At 38.6% G+C, this 20,033-nt stretch overlaps 4 protein-coding genes across 4 annotated transcripts; 3 read left to right on the top strand and 1 right to left on the bottom strand.

Annotated features, from left to right (window-relative positions):
- Positions 1–426: 426 nt before the first annotated feature.
- On the bottom strand, positions 427–1,711 carry LOC133115363 (interferon a3-like). The gene is made up of 5 exons (XM_061225234.1): positions 1,577–1,711; positions 1,408–1,494; positions 912–1,061; positions 726–830; positions 427–522 (listed from the first exon to the last, which is right to left on the bottom strand). The coding sequence occupies exons 1-5, from the start codon at positions 1,709–1,711 to the stop codon at positions 427–429; spliced, it is 573 nt and encodes a 190-aa protein (XP_061081218.1).
- Positions 1,712–6,693: 4,982 nt separating this feature from the next.
- Positions 6,694–8,089, top strand: LOC133115116 (interferon a3-like). The gene is made up of 5 exons (XM_061224857.1): positions 6,694–6,828; positions 6,911–6,997; positions 7,360–7,509; positions 7,591–7,695; positions 7,994–8,089. Exons 1-5 carry the CDS (start codon positions 6,694–6,696, stop codon positions 8,087–8,089), a joined length of 573 nt encoding a protein of 190 aa, XP_061080841.1.
- A 1,440-nt stretch (positions 8,090–9,529) lies between these two features.
- On the top strand, positions 9,530–11,210 carry LOC133114929 (interferon alpha-4-like). Its single transcript, XM_061224621.1, has 5 exons — positions 9,530–9,655; positions 9,751–9,837; positions 9,955–10,104; positions 10,488–10,598; positions 11,106–11,210. Exons 1-5 carry the CDS (start codon positions 9,530–9,532, stop codon positions 11,208–11,210), a joined length of 579 nt encoding a protein of 192 aa, XP_061080605.1.
- Positions 11,211–15,084: 3,874 nt separating this feature from the next.
- Positions 15,085–16,490, top strand: LOC133115115 (interferon a3-like). Its single transcript, XM_061224856.1, has 5 exons — positions 15,085–15,219; positions 15,302–15,388; positions 15,753–15,902; positions 15,984–16,088; positions 16,395–16,490. The coding sequence occupies exons 1-5, from the start codon at positions 15,085–15,087 to the stop codon at positions 16,488–16,490; spliced, it is 573 nt and encodes a 190-aa protein (XP_061080840.1).
- Positions 16,491–20,033: the final 3,543 nt, after the last annotated feature.

The following is a 20,033-nucleotide window of genomic DNA, read 5'->3' as shown; positions in this document are numbered from 1 at the left end:
AGTACCATAACCAGGGTTGTGCATGTCTGGTAATATATTCATGACAAAAGTTTCATTTCTGTTCATTCTAGATAATCATTCACGTAGAATATTTCACATTCCACAGAGCGGAAATACAGCTCCGTACTTTCGTTGTTTTTTCTTACTTTTTGTCGAGGATGTGAATCATTTTGGAGGATACAATAGAAGCAGGAAATATGCATTAGTGTATAATATGCAGCAAAATCGCACAGTTTGAAAAAGTATTCAAAATGTATTAGCAAAATAGTTTATATAAGATAATTTTCAAATAAATAACAAAATAAATTAATATAAATACATAAATTAATCAGTGATCAAATAATGGTTTCCGAATACGGATTTTGTTCAGATGCAGTCCCATGTGTTCTGTGGATCAGTCCGTGGTTCTCCGGTGAGTAGCTTCGCTCACTGTTTTTTTCTTCTTTCCAAAAACTGTTGGAGCTTCTCCAAGCTGTGACGAACTTCCTTCCTCACAACCTCCCATGCGCATGCGCTCTGGCTCTAAGAAAAGTTTGATGAAAACAGGTCCAGCTTCAATATTAAAGCCTAATTGAATTTATTTTTCATGAAAATAAAATGGTATTGCGCATTGACAGTTATTACTATATATATTTGCGTAAATTTTCACAGGAACAGTTAAACAGGCCACATTTCTAGGATAGTGCAGTTGACATTTGTATGTTAGGATGAACATGTTTGGATACCTTTTCTTTTAAAAGCGTATTCAGTCTTTCAAAGTATGACTTCAGCCTCCCGTTGTCGTCTGAGGGACGCGTTCCATCCCCGGTGGATGTCATCTTGCTTCCAACCTTAATGAGACAAAGAAGATAATGAAAGCAGGAAGGCGTATAGGATGTGTATACAATACACCGTGAGGACCGCGTACTTACGCATTGCTCCAAGTTTTCAGTTTGACGGGACAGCAGATTTTTCAAGAGCTCGAGCTTTTCAGGATCCCAAGATGTGGAAGACAGGTCATTGTAGAAGATCTTTTCCACGTCTCTCAGAGCATCATATGCTACTGATGCAGCATCAGAATTCTAGAAAACAATTGATGGATATGCCTAAAACAAATTACTCATTGCTCACGAACAGTTTCGACAGCGGTATAATTCTTCACGCACTTTCAAAATAAAATAGCCTAAGGCTTTGTTAAAATAAGATTTTTTCCCAAATGAAAATGTACTTAGTGTCTGTGCACCTAAGTAGCTTCGCGATTTTTTCGCGAAGTTTTACCCGTTAAACATCATCAATAAAAAATAGTTGCCTTCTTGAATTTATTTGTTAGCCTCTTCGTCAAAGTCAAGAATGAGCGTTGATTGAATCCTGGCTTGCATCAGATCATATTCAAATTATCATATATTGCATTTATTATTGCCAAATTACCTGAGACTCGCTCGTGGTGTCGTAGGCACCCTCTGGAAACATGAGTTTGACGTTTTCTTTCAGGCACTGGAGTGGAAAACTTCCGCCCTGTAAGGGAATTGTGTCCATTATAGGCACAGAAAAGCTCAGAGAAGTCCATTGAGACAATAGAATATTAAATTGTCCTCACCATGTCGGTCAGAAGCTGAATGCACTCTGCATTTAGTTTCCCCAGTTTATACTGCGTCCATTTGCATTGCAGTGAGACGGAGTGGTCCAAGAAGAGCAGAACCGCGCATATTCTCCAGAACTTCAGCAAACACATTTTCAGTGATTAAATGAGCGCTTGTGTGCAGTAGAGAAGATCAATGAAATGCGATTGTATCTGTTGCAACTGATGCCTAGTGCTGATTGGCACCATATTTATCGAGCTATTTCGGACTTTTTTTAACCACTTTCTTTCCTGTGGTTTAGTAGTTTACTACGAAGGATCTTTGGGGTTAAAAGTGGAAAATACTTAATTTTTAAAAAACGTTTGCTTAAGTGTCAGTTGATTAAAGTGGTTAGTTTCATTACGCAAGGATTCTGATGAAGTCCTGCCCAAAATATTGTGGTAAAATGCAGACCACGCGTTAATGCTTTTAGTCTGTTAAATAATTATATATTTTCGATGTTAAATTTGATGTTGGAAAACTGAACAGGCCGGATCTGCTATGAAATGCCACATGTAATTATAATATGAATTTATGTTATCGACTTACGAATGGGAACACAATTTCTCATACCCTTTAAAATTAAGAGGTATATTTTTTAAAGAGAATTTCTTTTGAATTTGAATTTATATTTAATGCAGGTGTAGGACAACTGAGAAAGCTGTTTCTCCAACAAAAACTGTGTAGTATATCATGAATTATATTAATAGTATTTATATGTGTTGCCGTGATATATTTGCGAAAAAAAATATTTGTGGATTGCTCTTGCGTTTCCCCCATAAGCTTTTTTAAAAGATATGGACAGAAGATTTACCCAAATTCAAAGAGACGGAGCGAGTTGACTCACTCTTCGCAACTTCCCTTCTTCGCACGTTATGCGCGACAGCATCAATTTTCAGACCTTGTGGTTTTCATTCATATTTCCCCAAAAAGTATCGGCATTTGAAGTGACCCATCCTATTCTGCAAATTCGACGGTTCTCTATGCCAATGAGATTGACCTTCAAATGGCAGCTGAAATATGACGTGTGTAGCTTTGTACAGGCATGAGCTCATGTTTCCGCTCTGCAGGCAAATGCACACCGTATTTTCTTCTGTATTCGTATGTTTATTTACATAAATTAACAGCGTGTTTTCTACTGTATTTATTTATTTATTTATTATTTATTTGCAAAATCTTTTATATTTACTAAACTTAATGAAGTGCATGAATTTCATTGTGAAGAGCCGGCTTTGTCATTGTTTTCACGGTGTGCGGCTGCCTTTGGGGGAAATATGAATGAAAACCATAAGCACTGAAAATTGATGCTGTCGCGCACAACTCTCCGTGAAGTTGCGAAGAGGGAGTCAACTCGCTCCGATTCCGTGAATTTGGGTAACTCTTCTGTCCATATCTTTTAAAAAAGCACGTGGGGGAAAGGCAAGAGCAATACCCACACATTTTTTTTCCAAAACATATCACGGCAACTCATTACAAAACAAGAAATGGCAATTAGAGAACAAGTAGCGAACGAATTGAAATCATTTCATTATTAAAGTGAAATAACCCACATACAACGTAATGCATGTGACATTTCCGCTTTCGGTTTCTATTTCTCTTCTGGTTTCCCGTTTCCAAATTCTACACTCCGAACACCGAGTGGCCGAATTCTGAATGGAAAAAGCTGACTGCGCTAAACCCTTCCGTTTAATCAAGAAAAAAACTGCAAGGAGATTAATAGTGGCGGTGTTCAATATTACGACAACATACCAACCTACTGTCCAGTCCGACAGCATTTGTACAGTGGTACAATTACTGTTTTGCCTCTGTACTCCAGCATATTTGATTTTAAATGAAACAAAATATATGAGATTGAAATAGTCTATCACCTTTAAAGGCACCATAGGCATGATTTGCGTTAAACATTGATACAAGACCAATCCCTTCCTATCACTTAAAAAGAGGCTCACTGGCATGTGTTGAAGTTTGATCAAAATGCCCTTATTGAAAACCAGGAATGATGAAGTTTGATTTAAATACTTTCAATAAAACTGTGAAATGGTTAGAATATAGAATCATGTGCAAAAATACCTTTTCCTAAATGTTACTATATATCTATATACTATATTTCAAATGCTGTTTAGTACTACAATGATAAGCCATAATGTTTGAAGATTCATTTTTGATGATGTTAAAATGATTAAGTCAGTCATCATGAGTAATTAGATCTGTGTGTCTGTTAAAACACATTGAGCTGCAAAGTACAGTTTGTTTAATGAAAGTGCAGAGAACACTTAATCGGGTGTTTAAAAACCATGCCATTGGATACGGCCTGTTTTGACTGAGTGATGCAGGTCAAGCAATGTGGGTCTTTGCAGAGAAATGTTTTGAATTAGTGATCACCAGCCAATTTGCCTGCATCATTATTGAGGCGAAATGTTAAGACAGCTCAGCTTTCATAGAGTGACAGAAAATGTGATGTTATATGACAAATGATTGGTTAGCTATAATGTATAAAGACTAGGATACTTCCTACTGTTACTTTGGAATTCTCTGGTCTCTGGGAGCTTCTTGCACAGAGAACACAGACTCCCCAGATAAATCTGTTTTATTTTAAACTAAAGATTTTTTAATGAGCAACTATTGACTCTGAATATTTCTTCAACATCATTGTTGCCAATACAAATTCACCCACGTAAAAGGGACGAGGAGGAAAAGAGACAAAAAATATTTCCTCAACATATGTTGACTCACCCTCTGCTTGTGTTTATTGTGCTTAAATTCCGGTTAAAAAATAAGTACAATAATTAAAACTCATTGGTTGAAAATTGGCACAGTGGGTAGCACTGCCGCCTCACAGCAAGGAGGTCCTGGGTTCGAATCCCCGTCGGCCGGGGCCTCTCTGTGTGGAGTTTGCATTTTCTCCGCGTGTTCACGTGGGTTTCCTCCCAAAGTCCAAAGACATGCAGGTTAGGCTGATTGAAGAGTCTAAATTGCCTGTGGGTATGAGTGTGTGAGTGAATAGTGTGTGTGTGCCCTGCGATGGACTGGCGACCTATCCAGGGTGTATTCCTGCCATTCGCCCAATGTATGCTGGGATAGGCTCCAGCCCCCCTGCGACCCTGTTCAGGATAAGCCGGTTAGGATAATGAATGAATGAATGAATGAATGAATGGCTGAATGGTTGAAAATTGGTTCTAATTGCCACAGCCAATGGGGTGGCACGTCAGCGCGTTCATAGAGAAGGGGCAGGGATAATCAGTGTTGTTTTTTGAGGGCGCTGTTGCTACTGCAATTCCTCTCTTTACCATTGGATGTCCGAAATTACCAATTGTACCTTTAATTTGAGCGTATTTACAGCCATATCGGGTGATCAGTGTGGGAATTACATGCCTTTTTCATACATTGAAAGGCCGAAAAGTAATTGTTGAACAGTTGGCTTCTCAGCCGTTTCTGATTAGTCCGGTGAATTCAATAGCTTCCTTGGTGCAGTTATAAGAACGCTTTCTGTATCTAGCCTTGATTCTCGGCTTCTGATTGTCTTTGAGGTCTGTGATTGGAGATTGTCAGAATGAGGGCCAGAGTTGTGCCAATGACAGTCAAGGAAGCCCGTTGTCATCCGGGTAGAGTATTACTCAAATTACAGGATATGATCGCAAAATACGAAATCTCAAGAGAAGTTTAAACATTTACGCGTGGTCCGCATTTTACCAAAATATTTTGGGTAGGACTTCATCAGAATCCTCGCGTAATGAAACTAACCACTTTAATCAACTGACACTTAACCTAACGTTAATTCGAATCCCATTATAGCAGTCAAAAGAGAAAGAAATGTCCTGGGGGGAATTTACTCATGTTGGGCACTTTCCTTCTTCAATAGAAAAATACATTTTCCTCGCACACCTGCATTCCAATTTAGACCACCAGAATAAACTACTTTACTTTTACTTTTTGATTCCGCATATCAAATGCAACCATTTGTGCAAAAAGAAATATAATAATAATAGTAGAAATATTCTGCATTCTAATTTACACCACCAGAATAAATAACTTTTCTTATTTTAATAACTGTATAAATAGTATGAATATTTTTAATATAATGACAATATCATGATAACCTGCACAATGTCTGCTGGGGAAAAAGCTTTCGGAGTTGTCCAATAGTTGTTTTAAATACAAATCTCAGAAAAATATACCTCAGACATACACAAGTTATGAGAAATTGTGTTCTCATTCGTAAGACGATAACGTACATACATATGAGTTACATTTGTGAATTCATAGAAGATCCGGCCTGTTCAGTTTTCCAACATCTAATTTAACGTCGAAAAGAAATGATTATTTAAATGACCTTATTGAAGGAATTCAAAGGGATTCTTACAAATTAATTCAACGTCGGGTGTCTATTCATATATAGTAGAAATATTATTCACATAATTAATGATGAACTGCACAGTTTTTGCTGGAGAGACAGCTTTCTGAGTTGTCCTATACCTGCATTAAATACAAATTCAAAAGAAATTCTCCTGAAAAATATATACCTCTTAATTTGACAAGTTATGAGAAATTGTGTTCCCATTCGTAAGTCGGTAACATAAATTCATATTAGTTACATATGGCAGTTCATAGCAGATGGGGCCTGTTCAGTTTTCCAACATCAAATTTAACATCGAAAATATATCATGATTTAACAGACATTTAAAGCACTAACGCGTGGTGTGCATTTTAACACAATATTTTGGGCAGGACTTCATCAGAATCCTCGCGTAATGAAACTAACCACTTTAATCAACTGACACTTAAGCAAACGTTACCTAACGTTAATTAGAATCCCATTATAGCAGACAAAAGAGAAAGTAATTTCCTCACGGGAATGTTTTAATTAATAATTAATACTACTCTATTCATAAAAAATAAAAAAAGTATTTTCCACTTTTAACCCCAAAGATCCCACGCAGTAAGCTACTAAACCACATTAAAGAAAGTGGTTAAAAAAGTCCAAAAGAGCTCGATAAATATGGTGCCAAGCACTAGGCAAAGGCATCAGTTGCAACAGATACAATCGCATTTCATTGATCTGCTCAACTGCACACAAGCGCTAATTTAATCACTGAAAATGTGTATGCTGAAGTTCTGGAGCATCTGCGCGGTTCTGCTCTTCTTGGACCACTCCCTCTCACTGCAATGCAAATGGACGCAGTATAAACTGGGGAAACTAAATGCAGAATGCATTCAGCTTCTGACCGACATGGTGAGGACAATTTAATATTCTATTGTCTCAATGGACTTCTCTGAGCTTTTCTGTGCCTATAATGGACACAATTCCCTTACAGGGCGGAAGTTTTCCAGCCGAGTGCCTGAAAGAAAACGTCAAACTCATGTTTCCAGAGGGTGCCTACGACACCACGAGCGAGCCTCAGGTAGTTTGGCAATCTCAGTAATTATATAAATGGAATATATGATTATGTGAATATGATCCGATGCAAGCCAGGATTCAATCAACACTCATCCTTAACTTTGACGAATAGGCCAATAAACAAATTCAAGAAGGCAACCATTTATATTGATGATGTTTAACGCGTAAAACGTTCCGATGGCACCATTCGCTAAGCTACTTAGGAGCACAGACTCTAAGTACGTATATTTGTATTTCAGTTAGGACAAATTATTTTAACAAAGCCTTAGGCTATTTTATTTTGAAAGTGCGTGAAGAATTATACCGCTGTCGAAACTGTTTATTAGCTGTCATTTGTTTTACTCATATCCATCATTTGTTTTCCAGAATTCTGATGTTGCATCAGTAGCATATGATGCTCTGAGAGACGTGGAAAAGATCTTCTACAATGACCTGTCTTCCACAACTTGGGATGCTGAAAAGCTTGAGCTCTTGAAAAATCTGCTGTCCCGTCAAACTGAAAACTTGGAGCAATGCGTAAGTACGCGGTCCTCACGGTGTATTGTATACACATCCAACACGCCTTCCTGCTTTCATTATCTTCTTTGTCTCATTAAGGTTGGAAGCAAGATTACATCCTCCGGGGATGGAACGCGTCCCTCAGACGACAACGGGAGGCTGAAGTCATACTTTGAAAGGCTGAATACGCTTTTAAAAGAAAAGGTATCCAACCATGTTCAGCCTGACACACAAATCGAAATGTCAACTGCAAAATCCTTGAAATGAGGCATGTTTAACTCTTCTTGTGCAAATTTGTATGTAACTATACCAATAACTGTCAATGCGCAAGACCATATTATTTTAATGAGAAAATAATTTAATTACGGGCGGCACGGATGGTTGTCTAAACCCCTGCGACCCTGTTCAGGATAAGCGGGTTAGGATACTGAATGACTGAATGACTGAATTCAATTACGCATTAATATTGAAGCTGGACTTGTTTTCATCCAACGTTTCCTAGGGCCAGAGCGCATGCGCATGGGAGGTGGTGAGGAAGGAAGTTCGTCACAGCTTGGAGAAGCTCCAACAGTTTTTGGAAAGAAGAAAGAAACAGTGAGCGAAGCTACTCACCGGAGAACCACGGACTGATCCACAGAACACATGGGACTGCATCTGAACAAAATTCGTTTTGGGAAAACATTATTTGATCACTGATTTATTTTTCTATTTATATTAATTTATTTTGTTATTTATGTGAAAATTATCTTATATAATCTGTTTTGCAAATAAATTATGAATACCTTTTCAAACTGTGGGATTTTGCTGCATATTATACACGAACGCATATTTCCTGCGTATATAGTATCCTCCAAAATGATTCACATCCTCGACAAAAACTAAGAAAAAACAACGAAAGTACGGAGCTGTATTTCAGCTCTGTGGAATGTGAAATATTCTACGTGAATGATTATCTAGAATGAACAGAAATTGAACCTTTGTCATGAATATATTACCAGACATGTCACACATATGCACAACCCTGGTTATGGTACTTGGGGCATCCTCCCTTTGCAACGACAACACGACGGGGTCATCTTATGTTGTGTTTAATGGGACTGGAAAACATATCGGAGGCACTGATCAATCCTCCACACATCATCATCCAAGACCATTTATATCCTTGGGTGTACACTTGCACACTGCTCTCTAATTCAAGTCTCTCCCGACCATTCATCAGGTTCAAGTCTGCAAACAGAGGAGGACATTGGAAAACACGAATAAATGATGCGGTTGTCGTTGAGTAAAATCCCTTACCAGACATATTGCCGAAAGGTCCAGCCTAATGATAATTTATCTTTCCTGAATCGAGAATATCGTTTCTTCTCTTAAGGTTCATGATATCCATATATCCATATATTATATGGAGAGATGGGTGTTTGTGGCCTATATTGTCATGCCATGGCATTAGATATAGGCCACAAACACCCATCTCTCCAACAGTAGCACTTCATCTCCGATGCATCTCCACCTCTCCCAGTTCTTTAGTGGTATCCTTGGCCCTTCATTTCCGACTCGAGAGATTTTTCTGGGCTTCCACGGTTCCTGTTGTTGACGGCCTGGTTTCCCTCAGCTAAGTGAAGCACAAGAACGTTTTATGAATTAAATATTTAATCGAAAATAATTACCAAAAATAAAACGTAAACTGCACCAGATGCACCTTCTATCCGTTTTACAGTTAAGAAGGGGAATTGAAAAACTCGAAAACGGAATCCCTGCGGTTTCTTCTTTGCTTAACTTTCCCTGATTCGTTCACTTTGACTACATCTTTGGCTAGTAATTTTCACTTTTCATACACATGTGTCTTTAAAGTATAAAAACCGCAGGAGGACATGAGTTCGGGAGTCAGACCACATTGCGGGAAGATCAAGGACGTCTACCACAAAGGTAACGAATTATTGTTTAATATGCTTCATAGTCATTACGCTTCATTTTCCAGGGCCCAATATTTGAATGTGTCGATATTCTTTTGATACAGGTCATCCATCACATCATGAACATGACACCCGAGAACAGCGCCTGGCTGTGCGCCCTGCTCTGTGTGTCACAGGTTTTGAGTGCGCCGATAAATTGTCGTCTGGATGGAACCCGAATTCAGACCTGCCACAATCTTCTAAAAGACATGGTACATTTTAAAACATGTATTTTCATATCCTCTCTGAAGTTTGCTGACATGAAGAAAGACTTATTGGTCATCCTTTCCCCATCTTTCTATTTTAGGGGGGCACTTTCCCAGGAGAATGCATCAATGAGAATGTCCTCATAACTTTTCCAGGGTCCGCTTTTGCGTCCAATGGAACCGCTGAGGTAAGAGCGCGCTCTCAAACCTGCGGCCTTCACCTGAGGCTGAGGGAACGAACATGTCGCATTTAAGTCCACCTGCACCGCGCTCTTCCATCATGATCATCCCTTTCCCCACCACAGCAGAACGACAGCGTCCGGACTTCCGTTTATCAAACTCTGCACAGCATCAACTCCCTGTTTGAAAACCACGACTTACCGACGGAGTGGGATGAATCTAAGTTAAACAACTTCCAAAATATCATCAACGGCCTGGTTGAAAAAAACAAATGTGTAAGTGACCACTAAAATACTGAAATGTATTAACTATAGCTATTCCGTGTATATTGAGGCTACATTTGTTAGCTGTAGGCGTCACATATTTTAATCATTCTTGAAATTGCCATTAACCTCCTGAGACCAATGCAGGAGGAGGAAAAAAATACATAATACAAGTTTCTTGGATGCAATCATAATATATATTTTACTTTTAATCCTCGTTTGAGGTTCAATAGGAAATTTGCCATCTTTAATAATTTATCTGGGTCCAGATCCACGATTGTATTTGAAGGTTGATAGTGAAAATACAATAGGCACTTAAGTCTGCTGTAATCTGTATGAAATAAGGATAAAAATAATAATGATTGTGTTCGGTGGGTCATGGATGATTATTTCAGGTGGGACGAAGCAAGCCAGAGAGTGACGGTTCTGACCACACCGACGTCTCTGCCAGAACTGCGACACTCAGAGATTATTTTGAGAGACTGGGAGCGGTTTTACAAGAGAAGGTATGGTCGAAAGAATAAGAAAACACCACAAAATCATACATTCACCAAACATTTGACTTCATTTCCAATTAAACCATTCTTGTTACAGTGAAAAAAGTGAGACGTTAGATCAACTTGAAAAAACCGAATTCACTCAACAGATTAACGTGAGATTTTTTAACACACGTCCGTGTCTAGACATGAGGACAACACATTTTCTGTTGCTTTCAACACAGTCTGTTAAAAATTCAATTTGTAACACGTGAATTGTATATTTGTATCATACAAGTAGTAACTTTAACACAAAATGTGTTTCAAGGAGCAGAAGAGTATAGTAACACAACAAGTGTGTGGAAAATGCATTTTGAGAGTGTTCAATGGCCACATTTAAAATCTTTCATCCGAGACAACTAGGTTCCATTTAAGTACGTATACTCGTTCATTTTTTTGATTCAATTTAACTAAGTTGAGTCCAATTCGAGTTTTCAGTGATACAGAAAATATTAACGGTCTCTCCTCTCTCCTCAGAACTCTTTCTGCGCGTGGGAAGTCGTGCGGAAGGAGCTTGTCCGCACCCTGCTTTTCATCCTCGAAAAAAAGTCAGACAGCTTGCTTTGGCCGAAAAGAACATGAGCTCCATGGATCTGACATCGACAGTGCCTTCAGTATTAATTTGAATATTCATGAATTTATTTATTGATTTATGTATTATTTTATTTATTCGTACAAACACGCGAAACATATTTTCTTCTGAATTCATATATTTATTTCCATTAATGTAAAACGTGTTTTCTACTGTATTAATTTATTTCTTATTTATTTGCAAAATCTTTTATATTTACAAAAGTTAATAAAGTGCATGAATTTCATTGTGAAGAGCCTGCTTTGTCATTGTTCTCACGGTGTGCGGTTGCCTGCAGAGCGGAAACATGAGCTCATGTCTGTATGACAGCCTAGAGATTCCATTTTGAGAGCGGAAGGACATTCTCAAATTGTCACTCATTTTTCCATCATATAATTCATTTCAGATACTCATAATAGAAAAAAAAAAAAAAAGATCAATGAAATAACATTAGTCTCTTCGTACGGGAGCTAAGTTTCAGCACGACGAACAGCTTACAGGAACAAAGCTACACACGTCATATTTTAGTTGCCATCTACTCTTCTATGCCGGAGAACCCTCGATTCTGCAGATATTCAAATGCAGATACGTTTTGGGGAAATATGAATGAAAACCATAAGGACTGAAAATTGATGCTGTCGCGCACAACTCTCCATGAAGTTGCGAAGAGGGAGTCAACTCGCTCCGATTCCTTGAATTTGGGTAAATCTTCTGTCCATATCTTTTAAAAAAGCACGTGGGGGAAACGAAAGAGCAATGCACAAATATTTTCTCCAAAATACATCACGGCAACAAATGACAAAACATAAAATGGCAATTAGAGAACAAGTAGCCAACGAATCGAGTTGTCATCAAAAATGTTAATTTTGAAGTCAAATAAGCCACATACAACGTAATGTATGTGACATTTCCGCTTTCGGTTTCTATTTCTCTTCTGGTTTCCCGTTTCCAAATTCTATCATCCGAACACGGAGTGGCCGAATTCTGAATGGAAAAAGCTGACTGCGCTAAACCCTTCCGTTTAATCAAGAAAAAAACTGCAAGGAGATTAATAGTGGCGGTGTTCAATATTACGACAACATACCAACCTACTGTCCAGTCCGACAGCATTTGTACAGTGGTACAATTACTGTTTTGCCTCTGTACTCCAGCATATTTGATTTTAAATGAAACAAAATATATGAGATTGAAATAGTCTATCACCTTTAAAGGCACCATAGGCATGATTTGCGTTAAACATTGATACAAGACCAATCCCTTCCTATCACTTAAAAAGAGGCTCACTGGCATGTGTTGAAGTTTGATCAAAAGGCCCTTATTGAAAACCAGGAATGATGAAGTTTGATTTAAATACTTTCATTAAAACTGTGAAATGGTTAGAATATAGAATCATGTGCAAAAATACCTTTTCCTAAATGTTACTATATATCTATATACTATATTTCAAATGCTGATTAGTACTACAATGATACAACATAATGTTTGAAGAATCATTTTTAATGATGTTAAAATGATTAAGTCAGTCCTCACTGTGTGTCTGTTAAAACACATTGAGCTGCAAAGTACAGTTTGTTTTATGAAAGTGCAGAGGACACATAATCAGGTGTTCTTGCACAGAGAACACAGACTCCCCAGATTAATCTGTTTTATTTTAAACTGAACATTTTTTAATGAGCAAATATTGACTCTGAATATTTCTTCAACATCATTGTTGCCAATACAAATTCACCCACGTAAAAGGGACGAGGAGGAAAAGAGACAAAAAATATTTCCTCAACATATGTTGACCCCCTGCTTGTGTTTATTGTGCTTAAATTCCGGTTTAAAAATAAGTACAATAATTAAAACTCATTGGTTGAAAATTTGCGCAATGGGTAGCACTGCCGCCTCACAACAAGGAGGTCCTGGGTTCGAATCCCCGTCGGCCGGGGCCTCTCTGTGTGGAGTTTGCATTTTCTCCCGGTGTTCACGTGGGTTTCCTCCCACAGTCCAAAGACATGCAGGTTAGGCTGATTGAAGAGTCTAAATTGCCTGTGGGTATGAGTGTGTGAGTGAATAGTGTGTGTGTGCCCTGCAATGGACTGGCGACCTGTCCAGGGTGTATTCCTGCCATTCGCCCAATGTATGCTGGGATAGGCTCCAGCCCCGCTGCGACCCTGTTCAGGATAAGCCGGTTAGGATAATGAATGAATGAATGAATGAATGAATGGCTGAATGGTTGAAAATTGGTTCTAATTGCCACAGCCAATGGGGTGGCACGTCAGCGCGTTCATAGAGAAGGGGCAGGGATAATCAGTGTTGTTTTCTGAGGGCGCTGTTGCTACTGCAATTCCTCTCTTTACCATTGGATGTCCGAATTTACCAATTGTACCTTTAATTTCAGCGTATTTACAGCCATATCGGGTGATCAATGTGGGAATTACATGCCTTTTTCATACATTGAAAGGCCGAAAAGTAATTGTTGAACAGTTGGCTTCTCAGCCGTTTCTGATCAGTCAGGTGAATTCAATAACTTCCTTGGTGCAGTCATAAGAACGCTTTCTGTATCTAGCCTTGATTCTTGGGTTCTGATTGCCTTTGAGGTCTGTGATCGGAGATTGTCAGAATGAGGGCCAGAGTTGTGCCAATGACAGTCAAGGAAGCCCGTTGTCATCCGGGTAGAGTATTACTCAAATTACAAGATATGATCGCAAAATATGAAATCTCAAGAGAAGTTTAAACATTTACGCGTGGTCTGCATTTTACCACAATATTTTGGGTAGGACTTCATCAGAATCATCGCGTAATGAAACTAACCACTTCAATCAACTGACACTGAATCAAACGTTACCTAAAGTTAATTTGAATCCAATTATAGCAGTCAAAAGAGAAAGTAATTTCCTGGGGGGAATTTACTCATGTTGGGCACTTTCCTTCTTCAATAGAATAGTTGTCCTATACTTGTTTTAAATACAGATCTCATAAAAATATACTTCCAACATATACAAGCTATGAGAAATTGTGTTCTCATTCGTAAGACGATAACTTGCATTCATATGAGTTACATTTGGCAATTCATAGAAGATCCAGGCTGTTCAGTTTTCCAACATCTAATTTAACGTCGAAAAGAAATGATTATTTAAATGACCTTATTGAAGGAATTCAAAGGGATTCTTGAAAATTCATTCAACGTCGTGTGTCTATTCATATATTGTAGAAATATTAACAGAATTAATGATAAACTACACAGTTTTTGTTGGAGAGACCGCTTTCTGAGTTGTCCTATACGTGCATTAAATACAAATTCAAAAGAAATTCTCATAAAATAATATACCTCTTAATTTGAAAAGTTATGAGAAATTGTGTTCCCATTCGTAAGTCGATAACATAAATTCATATTAGTTACATGTGGCAGTTCATAGCAGATCCGGCCTGTTCAGTTTTCCAACATCAAATTTAATATCGAAAAAAGATCATTATTTAACAGACATTTAAAGCAGTAACGCGTGGTCTGCATTTTACCACAATATTTTGGGCAGGACTTCATCAGAATCCTCGCGTAATGAAACTAACCACTTTAATCAACTGACACTTAAGCAAACGTTACCTAACGTTAATTCGAATCCCATTATAGCAGACAAAAGAGAAAGTAATTTCCTCACGGGAATGTTTTAATAAATAATTAATACTACTCTATTCATTTTTTAAAAATTAAGAATTTTCCACTTTTAACCCCAAAGTTCCTACGCAGTAAGCTACTAAACCACATTAAAGAAAGTGGTTAAAAAAGTCCAAAAGAGCTCGATAAATATGGTGCCAATCAGCACTAGGCATCAGTTGCAACAGAAACGATCGCATTTCATTGATCTGCTCTACTGCACAAAGGCGCTCATTTAATCACTGAAAATGTGTTTGCTGAAGTTCTGGAGCATCTGCGCGGTTCTGCTCTTCTTGGACCACTCCGTCTCACTGCAATGCAAATGGACGCAGTATAAACTGGGGAAACTAAATGCAGAATGCATTCAGCTTCTGACCGACATGGTGAGGACAATTTAATATTCTATTGTCTCAATGGACTTCTCTGAGCTTTTCTGTGCCTATAATGGACACAATTCCCTTACAGGGCGGAAGTTTTCCAGCCGAGTGCCTGAAAGAAAACGTCAAACTCATGTTTCCAGAGGGTGCCTACGACACCACGAGCGAGCCTCAGGTAGTTTGGCAATCTCAGTAATTATATAAATGCAATATATGATTATGTGAATATGATCCGATGCAAGCCAGGATTCAATCAACACTCATGCTTAACTTTGACGAATAGGCCAAAAAAGAAATTCAAGAAGGCAACTATTTTTTATTGATGATGTTTAACGCGTTAAACGTTGCAATGGCACAATTCGCGAAGCTACTTAGGACCACAGACTCCAAGTACGTTTATTTGTATTTCAGTTGGGACAATTATTATTTTAACAAAGCCTTAGGCTATTTTATTTTGAAATTGTGTGAAGAATTATACCACTGTCGAAACTGTTAATTGCTGTAATTTGGTTTACGCAAATCCATCATTTGTTTTCCAGAATTCTGATGCTGCATCAGTAGCATATGATGCTCTGAGAGACGTGGAAAAGATCTTCCACAATGACCTGTCTTCCACATCTTGGGATCCTGAAAAGCTTGAGCTCTTGAAAAATCTGCTGTCCCGTCAAACTGAAAACTTGGAGCAATGCGTAAGTTTGCGGTTCTCACGGTGTATTGTATACACATTCTATACGCCTTCCTGCATTCATTATCTTCTTTGTTTCATGAAGGTTGGAAGCAAGATTACATCATCCGGGGATGGAACGCGTCCCTCAGACGACAACGGGAGGCTGAAGTCATACTTTGAAAGGCTGAATACGCTTTTAAAAGAAAAGGTATCCAACCATGTTCAGCCTGACACACAACTCGAAATGTCAACTGTAAAATCCTTGAAATGAGGCATGTTTAACTCTTCTTATGCAAATTTGTATGCAACTATACCAATAACTGTCAATGCGCAAGACCATATTATTTTAATGAGAAAATAATTCATTTACGGGCGGCACGGATGGTGGTCCAACCCCCTGCGACCCTGTTCAGGATAAGCGGGTTCGGAAAATGAATGAATGAATGAGTGAATGAATAAATTCAATTACGCATTAATATTGAAGCTGGACTTGTTTTCATCCAACGTTCCCTAGGGCCAGAGCGCATGCGCATGGGAGGTTGTGAGGAAGGAAGTTCGTCACAGCTTGGAGAAGCTCCAACAGTTTTTGGAAAGAAGAAAGAAACAGTGAGCGAAGCTACTCACCGGAGAACCACGGACTGATCCACAGAACATATGGGACTGCATCTGAACAAAATCCGTTTTGGGAAAACATTATTTGATCACTGATTTATTTATGTATTTATATAAATTTATTTTGTTATTTATGTGAAAATGCTCTTATACAACTCATTTTGCAAATAAATTTTGAATACTTTTTTCTAACTGTGGGATTTTGCTGCATATTATAAACTAATGCATATTTCCTGTGTATATAGTATCCTCCAAAATTATTCACATCCTCGACAGAAACGAAGAAAAAACAACAAAAGTACGGAGCTGTATTTCAGCTCTGTGGAATGTGAACTATTCTACGTGAATGATTATCTAGAATGAACAGAAATTGAACTTTTGTCATGAATATATTACCAGACATGTCACACATATGCACAACCCTGGTTATGGTACTTGGGGCATCCTCCCTTTGCAACGACAACACGACGGGGTCATCTTACGTTGTGTTTAATGGGACTGGAAAACATATCGGAGTCACTGATCAATCCTCCACACATCATCATCCAAGATCATTTATAACCTTCGGTGTACACTTGTACACTGCTCTCCAATTCAAGTCTCTGCAGACTTCTCATCAGGTTCAAGTCCGCAAACAGAGGTGGACATTGGAAAACAGGAATGAATGACGCGGTCTTCGTTGAGTCTAAGATACGCTACCAGACATGTTGGTGAAAGGTCCAACTCTTTCCAAGAGTGCAATTCCTTAGAATTTATTCAGGTTAAAAACAGCGCCAGGATCAATCGGTGCCAATTCACCCATGGGATCAAATCAAGGCTCCAGTACCATATTTCAACACTGGTGTCCATTGGTACAGGGAGACTCTACTGATGTTTACTTTCACACGTTGCTAGCGAAATATGCATGAGACAACCAGAGGCGTCCAAATGACAATGACATGAAAGTGAGTTCCGAAGCGCGGCGTTCATCGCAGTCTGTGGATTTAACCTGCCGGTCTTCAAGCGGCAATAACCCTGGTTGGGGATATCATGGCATGGGCCCAAAAGGAGAGGCCTTCCTCACCGAGGGCTTAAATCTGAGGGCTCAAGTCAAGCGTGGGCAAGGAGGGCCGTATCAGTTTCTGGATCTCCAGTTGCACTGTTCTTAATGGAGTATTTAGCCTGTTCGTTTGTTCCAAGTGTTCCAGAAACAAAGTCAATACCACATTCAGTTCATATTAAAATTCCATTGCATTGGATATGTCGACACAAATCTCTCCAAGTGGAGTACATAGCATCGACGATGCATCTCTCTCTCCGTTCTGGTCTGCTTATTATGAAGCACGAGGGCATTTCATCAATGAATTATTCCATGGAAGTACCGAGAAAATAAATGAATTAAAAAAAAAACTCCCTCAGATGCGTCTTGTATATATCAAAAGGATGTGGAGGGGGACTCGAAAACGGAATCCCTGTGGTTTCTTCTCTGGTGAACTTTCCCAGATTCGTTCACTTAGGTTACCTATTTGGCGAATAATTTTCACTTTTCATACACATGCATCTTTATCGTATAAAAACCGCAGGAGGACATGAGTTCGGGAGTCAGACCACATTGCGGGAAGATCAAGGACAGTCTATCACAAAGGTAACGAATCGTTGTTTAATGCGCTTCATATTCATTGCGCTTTTTTCAAAGGACAAATGTTTGAATGTGTCAGTATTCTTTTGCTACAGGTCATCCATCACACCATGAACATGACACCCGAGAACATCGCCTGCCTGTGCGCCCTGCTCTGTGTGTCACAGGTTTTGAGTGCGCCGATAAATTGTCGTCTGGATGGAACCCGTATTAAGACCTGCTACAATCTTCTTTTCCAGGGTCCGCTTTTGCGTCGTCCAATGGAACCGCTGAGGTAAGAGCGCGCTCTCAAACCTGCGGCCTTCACCTGAGGCTGAAGGAACGAACATGTCGCATTTAAGTCCACCTGCACCGCGCTCTTTCATCATGATGATCCCTTTCCCCACCACAGCAGAACGACAGCGTCCGGACTGCCGTTTATCAGACTCTGCACAGCATCAACTCCCTGTTTGAAAACCACGATTTACCGACGGAGTGGGATGAAATGAAGTTAGACGACTTTCAAAATATCATCAACGACCTTGTTGAGAAAAACAAATGTGTAAGTGCCCACTAAAATACTGAAATGTATTAATTATAGCTATTCCGTATATGTTTAGGCTACATTTGTCAGCTGTAGGCGTCACACATTCGTGAAATTGCCATGAACCTCCACCAATGCAGGAGAAAAAAAAAAGAAGAGTATTTTACATAATACAAGTTTTGGATGCAGTCAACATATATATTTTTTTATTTTCAGTCCTCTTTGGAGGTAAAATAGGAAATCTTTAATAATTTATCTGGGTCAGACCCACGATTGTATTTGAAGTTAGATGGTGAAAATACAATTGGCAGATAAATCTGCTGTAATCTGGATTAAATAAGGATAAAAAAAATAATGCGTCTGTTCGGTGGGTCATGGATGATTATTTCAGATGGAACGAAGCAAGCCAGAGAGTGACGGTTCTGACCACACCGACGTCTCTGCCAGAACTGCGACACTCAAAAACTATTTTGAGAGACTGACAGCGGTTTTACAAGAGAAGGTATGGTCGAAAGAATAAAAAAACACCACAAAACCATACATTCACCAAACATTTGACATAATTTCCAATTAAACCAGTCTTGTTACACTGAAAAAAGTGAGACGTTAGATCAACTTGAAAAAAACGTATTGACTCTGAAAACAGATCAGCGTGTGTAATTTTTGTAACACACGTCCACGTCTAGTTATAAGGACAACACATTTTCTGTTGCTTTCAACACAGTCTGTTAAAAATTATATTGGTAACACGTTAATTGTATATTTATATCATACACGTAGTAACTTTAACACAAAATGTGTTTCAAGGAGCAGAAGAGTACAGTAACACAAGTGTGTCGAAAATGCATTTGAGTTCAATGGCCACATTTAAAATCTTTCACCCGAGACAACTTGGATACATTTAAGTACGTATACTCGTTCATTTTTTAAATTCAATTTAACTAAGTTGAGTCCAATTCGAGTTTTTAGATGTGAGCACACGAAAAATAACGTCAATCCAACGTTTCTGGTTTTTCAGCGATACAGGAAATATTAACGGTCTCTCCTCTCTCCTCAGAACTCTTTCTGCGCGTGGGAAGTCGTGCGGAACGAGCTTGTCCGCACCCTGCTTTTCATCCTCGAACACAAGTCAGACAGCTTGCTTTGGCCGAAAAGAACATGAGCTCCATGGAATCGACAGTGCCTTCAGTATTAATCTGAATATTTATGAATTTATTTATTGATTTATGTATTATTTTCTTTATTCGTACAAACATGCGAAACATATATTTTCTTCTGTATTCATATATTTATTAACATAAATGATAAGTGTTTTCTACTGTATTTATTTATTTCTTATTTATTTGCAAAATCTTTTATATTTCCTAAACTTAATAAAGTGCATGGATTTCATTGTGAAG

The sequence above is a fragment of the Conger conger genome, chromosome 16, assembly GCF_963514075.1.
Source record: "Conger conger chromosome 16, fConCon1.1, whole genome shotgun sequence".
Lineage (NCBI taxonomy): Eukaryota > Metazoa > Chordata > Actinopteri > Anguilliformes > Congridae > Conger > Conger conger.
Note: the sequence above shows the minus strand (reverse complement) of the source record. Positions and strands in the feature narration are given on the sequence as shown.